Source organism: Macaca fascicularis, chromosome 20, assembly GCF_037993035.2.
Source record: "Macaca fascicularis isolate 582-1 chromosome 20, T2T-MFA8v1.1".
NCBI classification, from domain to species: Eukaryota; Metazoa; Chordata; class Mammalia; order Primates; family Cercopithecidae; genus Macaca; species Macaca fascicularis.
Genome location: NC_088394.1, coordinates 26,441,180 through 26,448,322, shown reverse-complemented (window position 1 = coordinate 26,448,322; position 7,143 = coordinate 26,441,180). Strand labels below are relative to the sequence as shown.

The window sequence follows — 7,143 nt, the reverse complement described above, 5'->3', positions numbered from 1 at the left end:
CTGCATTCCTGGGAGGTTAAGGCATTCTTAGTCATAGAATGAGACAGGAGGTCATCACAGATACAGATCATAAAGACCTTGCTGATAAAACAGGTTGCAGTAAAGAAGTCAGCTCTAACCCACCAAAACCAAGATGGCAACAAGAGTGACCTCTGGTCATCCTCACTGCTACACTCCCACCAGCGCCATGACAGTTTACAAATGCCATGGCAACATCAGGAATTTACCTTACATGGTCTAAAAAGGGGAGGCATGAATAATCCACCCCTTGTTTGGAATATAATTAAGAGATAACCATAAAAATAGGCAGCCAGTAACCCTCGGGGCTGCTCTGTCTATGGAGTAGCCATTCTTTTATTCCTTTACTTTCCTCATAAACTTGCTTTCACTGACTCCATGGACTCGCCCTGAAATCTTTCTTGCGTGAGACCCAAGAACCCTCTTTTGGGGTCTGCATCTGGACTCCTTTCAGGTAACACTTTCTTGGTTCGTGCCCTTCCCTGCCTCAGTTTCCCACTACCTTTGCAGGGTTTCCTGGGATTACTTCCTAAATCAACTATTTGAATCCTTGTCTGGGGAACCCAAACACAGATGGCAAGTTTTTTAACCCCCTGCATCCTGGTTCCTCTGCATGGGTGAATTCCAGGAGTTATTAGAGACACGACACCCACAGCAGTGTCTGGCAGTATGTCTGGTTAATACATACAAAATAAAGAGACAAAGAAACTTTATTTATACAAAACTCCACCCCTTCTGTTCCACTCTCCTCAGCAAACACAGACAACAGGTGATGAAACTCTTTAAAACACACAGATGAGCATTACTCAAGCCAAGGTCCCCGCCTTCCCTAGCACCTGAGGTCTGGGCCAACGTGCAGGGTAACCGGTGCCTTATGCCTGCTGCCTGGATTGCTCGGCCCACAGGGTAGCTGAGCATATTCATTCTGGGGGTCCCAAGCATGTGAGGAGCCCCCAGCCATACAGCTGTGCATGGGTATTTGGCAGCAAATTGTCCCTGCTCTAGTCATCGCAATTTTTCATGTCCTCTGCTGCTCCCCTTAACTGAACACCCCTTGACAGCCGGGATCCTGCCTCCAGCATCAACCTAAGGAAGCTCTGTTCAATGAAAGAGCACCTCTAGGCAATGACCACCTTCCCTGAACTGCAATTTCTCATCGATTTCCCAAGGCCGCCCAAGTCATTCCCTTGATGGCTGTGTTAGTTTCTAGGCTCAGCTTCTAGTTCAGTGAGACAGAGGCAGGTGGGCCTCTATGTGGGCCATGGTGATTTGGCGGGCAAAACATGCCCTGGGCAGGTACAACAGGGACAGTCTGCTACAGAAGTTGTGGATGGAGCAGCCAACAACTTGTTCACAAGTCGAGGTGCCCAAGGATGTCAGTTTTCCTGCAGGGGCCTGCCGTGGGGCACAGCGACCCAGTGCCCTCTCCTCTCATTGGATGTGGCGAGCCCAGCCCAATGCTGGGCAGAGTCCAGTCTCTGCAACCCAGCGTTAGGCCAATGTCAGTGGAACCTAACACCTTCATACCACATTTCTTCAAGTCTTTTGGAAATCTGCCAGCCTGGCTGCCTTCCAAGAGGTGGCATTTCCCAGGCATGGATAAGCCCTAGTCCTTATCTGCAGACCTCAGCAACAAGAGGGCTCGCACCTAAGAGACCCTCATGCATGTGGGACCCACGGAGACAAAGTTCACGATCTGGGGAGTCTGGCTTGAGCTCTGAGCACTGCCAGGGGCAGGATGGAAGGACAGTGAGGATTTACTCTTCTCTGAGATGCCCGAGGGTGCCAGGGAGGCCGGACAGAGGCTGGCCTCCAGTGGAACCCCACCTAGAGAGGGGTCTGGGGCCCTCAGGGGGGTTGTAGGGGGCGAGGACCTGTCTCCACAGCAGCAGCCACAGCAGGGACTGGCCACGACAGGGGCCTGGCCACCATCCTCCTGGCCATGACACTGCTTCAGGTGGCCGCACAGGTGGCAGGTGAGGGCTGAGTAGACGATGCCACTGCCCAGGTTGTCCCCAAGGGGGTCTGTGGCCTGCTCCGGGGGGAGTGGGGGCTTTTGCATGTCCTCTACTTTTTCCCCTGGTTCCAGAGCCAGGTGCTCTGGGGAGTTGCTTGGGAGGTGTGAGCTCTGCGGGCTGTGAGGTGGCTCCCTGTCCAGTCCAAAGGTGAACAAGGGGACAGGGACTGGGGCAGGGTCCCCGGGGCAGCCAGGAGTGAGGTCTTGGAAAGGCTTATACCCCTCTTCCCCACTGCTAGCCCCAAATCCACATTCCCCCAGGGACACGGCACTGCTGGCAAGCAGGCTCGAGAAGGCCTTGTACCCAGCCTCTCCCGGGGGGCCCAAGCCCGCCACCGCACTGGCCTGGATGCCACCCTGCTGCACCGCATGTACAAACTCGCGATAGCCACTGGTGGGGGCCGAGGCGGGGGCTGCAGCCGCCCCGTGCTGGAGGACATTCCGACGGAGGATCTGCTCCCAGGTTTCTGGCTCAGCTGGGGCCACAGTGGTTGGCTCAGAGAGCTGGGGGTCACAGGGCATCTCAGGGTCCACTTCCTCCAGATGTCTGGCCAGCAGCGGGTCTGGACCCAGCTCTCTGGGACATGGGGACTGGCTCAGGGAGTTGCTGAAGCTACGGTAAGCAGGGTTGCTTGAGATGACGAGGGGCATCTCTGTGCAAGTCGGGTTGTCTGGGCTCTGCGTTGGGCTGGCAGGAGGACTCGGCTCCTGGTGGAGAGGCTGCTCCTTGCCCCAGGGAGGCACCTCCTTGGGCCCTGCACTTGGGAACTCATCCCAGGGCACGTGAGCACTCGTGCTTCCCAAAGGTGGAAGAAGGCACGACTCCCCCATGTCCTGCTGGAAAAAGCCCCCATTCTCCCCTCCGAGCAGGTCCAGGAACAGGCTCTCTGTTAGCCGGGCCACAATACCCTCCCTTCCCTCCTGGAAGTCATCCCTATTGCTCTCAGATGATGTACAGAAGCTCCCTTTTTCTTCCTCTACCTCCTCCTCCTCCTTACACTCCACTGGAGCCTCAAACAACTCCACGCATCGCACCACGCTGATGCTCTCTGGCCAGAGGACTGTCTTGCTGATCTCCACCGGGCACCATGCTGACTTTCCGGAGCCCCGGAATGGCAGATCTTTGACAGCCTTGTGGGGATCCTCATCCCTTTTCATGTTGTGCTCCAGAAAACAGGGCAAGAGCTTGGTAAGACAATTCTTCCAGTATCTGCAAAAGCAAAGTTTGGTCAGGGTTCAGTTTCGATACTTGAAAAACTCCTATTCATTCTTCAAAGCCCAGCCTGAAATCACCATGTCCCGATGGCCGTCTACTGCAGACATGCCTTTTAATGTTATAATCAGTAATTGATCAGTCTATATTGCTAGAATGGGAAATGAGGGTAGGGCCTGTGTCTTTGGGATTTCAGGAACCCAGCACATGTCCTGGCACCAAACACAAGCTCAGATCTGTTGAATAAGATAAAGTCTTTATGGATGATTATAATTAAAAGCAACACCATATCCCAAGCCATGACCAATTAGAATGGATATGGAAGCCGGATGCAGGGGCTCACGCCTGTAATCCCAGCACTTTAGGAGGCTGAGGCGGGAGGATCACTTGAGCTCAGGAGCTTGAGAACAGCCTGGGCAACGGAGCCCAGGCTGTCTCAAACATCTCTACAAAAATAAAAAAAAAAAATGAAAAATTAGCCGGGCATGTTGGTATATTACTTTAGTCCCAGCTACTCAGGAGACTGAGGCCAGAGAATCACTTGAGCCCAGGAGTTTGAGGCTGCAGTGAATCACTGCATCCAGCCTGAGGGACAGAGCAAGACCCTGTGTCACACACACACACACACACAAAAAAAAAAAAAAAAAAAAAGATGCAGGGTCCTAGGGTTGAAGAAGCATCCTGGACCCCCTTTAGTGTCTGGAGTGTGGAAAGGTCCAGCAGGCCCCAGGGAGGAAGCTAAGGAGGCCACAGTGGCGGGGCAACACAGCGAGAGCTTGTCTTTACAAAAACTTTTTTTATTATTATTATTTTTTTTGAGACTAGAGTCTCATTCTGTCACCCAGGCTGGAGTGCAATGGCACAATCTCCGCTCACTGCAACCTCCACCTCCCAGATTCAAGTGATTCTCATGCCTCAGCCTCCCGAGTAGCTGCAATTACAGGCAAAAACCTTTTAAAATAGCCAGGTGTGGTAATGTACGTCTGTAGTATCAGCTACTCGGGAGGCTAAGGAGGGAGGATCACTTGAGCCCAGGAGTTTGAAGCTGCAGTGAGCCATGACTGCACCACTGCACACCAGCCTGGGCAACAGAGTGAGATCCTGTATATTTAAAAATAAAAAGTGGGGGAGTGTTCAGGATAGTGGCTATTTGCCAACAAGTATACAATTAGGTCAGGATTTTAACAACAGGCACGTCTGCTCTGATTGTTAACTATAACAGCACTCCCAAGGGGCTTCACCATGTACCTGACACACCAGTGAAACTCAGGGGGCTTGGCCAGCACTCCACATTTCCAAAACACCCCTCCTCCTGCCGTCCCCTGAAGCCTAATGTCACAGGGCAATTACCGAATGCTGGGGGAGAGAAGGCAGACATAGAGCTAGGGGCTTGCCTCGCCAATTCTATCACCTTCCCAATGCATGCAGGCTGTGACCTAAGTTCAGATACATACGGGCATTTGGCTGCTTCCTGGCCTCGGGATCGCTTCTCCCACTGTGACTCCTAAAATACAGAGACAGCCAATGAAAGAGCAGAGTGGCCTTGCAGCCCGGCCTGCAGGACGGCAATGCTCAGGAAGGGGCGCAAGCCTCAACATCACACAGGTCGGAAGTCCAACAGGTCACTTACGCTTTCTGAGCCTCAGATTCCTGGGAATTAATGACATTGTCCTAATATTCACAGGGACTGTGGTCGATGGCAAAAGTGGCCACAGAGGAGTGCTCTGAATCTCCTCCCATCCCTTGAATCTACCCTGGCCCTGGGACTTGCTTGGACCCATAGAATGTGATGGAAGTGACATCGTGCCAGTTCTGCGCCTGGGCCTCAAGAAGCCAAGGGATTTCCCACCCTTGAAAACCGAGCCACTCTGTGAACAAGCCTGGGCCGGCCTGCTGGAGGGTGGGAGGCACATGGCTCACGCACCTACACTGTCCCAGGTAAAAGTCAGCCAACTAGGCTGGGTGCGGTGGCTCATGCCTGTAATCCCAGCACTTTGGGAGGCCGAGGTGGATGGATCACCTGATATCAGGAGTTCGAGACCAGCCTGACCAACATGGAGAAATCCCGTCTCTATTAAAAATACAAAATTAGCCTGGCATGGTGGTGCATGCCTGTAATCCCAGCTACTCGGGAGGCCGAAGCAAGAGAATCGCTTGAACCAGGGAGGCGGAGGTTGCAGTGAGCCAAGATCATGCCATTGCACTCCTGCCTGGGCAATAAGTGCAAAACTCCGTCTCAGAAACAGAAAAAAAAAAAAAAAGCCAACTGTCAGACACGGAGGGAGGCCACGGAGGGAGGCCAGCTTAATCCAGATCTGCCCAGCCCAGCCTCCCTCGCCACCCTCACTGCTGAGCCCAGCCCCAAATGCCAGCCTGCAGAAGCATGAGCTAAATAAAGTTGGTGTTGTAACTCTCTACATTTCAGGGTCATTTGTTACACAGCAAACATTAATGAATACATAAATGGCACTTGGTATTTGCAAGAGGCTGGAATATGCACTTTATATGTATTGCCTCAATAAATTCCAATATCTGCCCTACCGGGTAAACACTAACCCACAAGAGGAAACTGAGGCTCAGAGAATTAAGCAACTTGCTCAAGTCCACACTGCCAGTGAGTGGCAGAGTCAGAAATCAAAGCCAACACCACCAGATTCCAGAGTCCCTGGGAAAGCAAGGACCCTCAGACCTTCTCTTCTAGACAGGACCTGTATCCCCCGTTTCTCCTTCCTAAAGAACTCCAATCTTGCTCAGGCAAACCCCACCCACTCACCCACAGGACCATGGCCTTGGGGAAGCTGACTCCACCCCTGGCTCAGGGGTGGGATACATTTCAGGCCAATGAGAACCCGGAAGGGATTTGCTGGTGCTGCGGGGGCAGTTTCCTATGCTTAAGAGGAAGACACAGAAAGCCTGTCACCCTCTCCGTCCTCCTCTCCTTCTGGCCTCTAGCCCTGGTACTGGCACCTCCCCAGGGAATGACACAGTGATGATGACCCAAGGGTCATTCTCCCAAGGGGAGGGAAAAAAACCAACCCCAGAGGAGCCCACCCCAGGCTGGGATTGCCAAGGGGAGGGGCGGGAAAGCCTCTGGTCTCCTGATGACCTCCTTCGGCTTCTGCCTCTGTCTGCCCTGCAACCCTCCTGACTGTCCATTTGCCATTCCAGAAGCCAATGAATGTCCTTAACAGCCCAGGTGTTCTGAACCACACTTCTTCCTGCACGCAGTCCCACATATCCTCACCCACGCCCGCTCCTACCTGAGCATCCTGGATTATTATAGCCACGAGGTGGCTGCGGGCTGGGTTGGGAATCTGGTCCCACCATTCTTTCTTAATCCTGAAAAACAAAAGGAAAAAGTGTTGATCTCTGAATTACTGATAGGTGAATGCTCCTCCCATAAAAATGGTCGTTATCACCAATACTTATTTGGCATCAGAAATCAGGCTGGTTAGTTTCTGGAGGTCAAACCACTGACTCCTTACTCTAACCTGGTGACATGGATTCTATTGCTAACCCTGTTCTACAGATGAGGAGAGTGAGGCCCAAGAAGGTGGAGTGACAGCTGGTAGGTGGCAGAGCCAGGTTCACACTCCCGCATTCTGTTACCCAGAGCAGAGTTCCTGATGAGGCTACCTGTGTCCTCAGTGGGAATGAGACCCCAGGGGATTAGGAAAGACTCAAACTGCAGAGAGGATTCTAGGCAACAATCCCTTTTTCAGAGCAGCTGAGGGCAAATGACCAGGGAGTGGCCTGGGATGGGCTGGGAAGCTGGGGGATCTACGCAGAAACACGCCCCCTTCTCTTTCCTGGCCTGCCTGGGGCCATGGTGCATCATCACTGCGAGGTAAGATCCTCAGACCGCTTCTGAATTAGCCTCTGCCCGTGGTTTCAG

The 7,143-nt window shown here is 52.9% G+C and overlaps 1 protein-coding gene across 20 annotated transcripts in view; it reads right to left on the bottom strand.

Annotated features, from left to right (window-relative positions):
• Positions 1-710: 710 nt before the first annotated feature.
• The window catches only part of IL4R (interleukin 4 receptor), a 50,551-nt gene continuing 44,118 nt past the window's right edge, over positions 711-7,143 (bottom strand). For 15 of the 20 annotated variants that reach the window (XM_065537210.1, XM_074026818.1, XM_045382860.2 and 12 more), the window contains 3 exons: positions 6,509-6,587; positions 4,703-4,752; positions 711-3,245 (listed from right to left, as the gene is read on the bottom strand). In XM_065537210.1, the coding sequence (XP_065393282.1) occupies positions 1,667-3,245; positions 4,703-4,752; positions 6,509-6,587 (1,708 nt within the window). In that variant the 3' untranslated portion in view covers positions 711-1,666. The remainder of the gene's footprint in view (positions 3,246-4,702; positions 4,753-6,508; positions 6,588-7,143) is intronic. The other 5 variants (XM_074026823.1, XM_074026825.1, XM_074026822.1 and 2 more) reach the window with 1 other exon arrangement.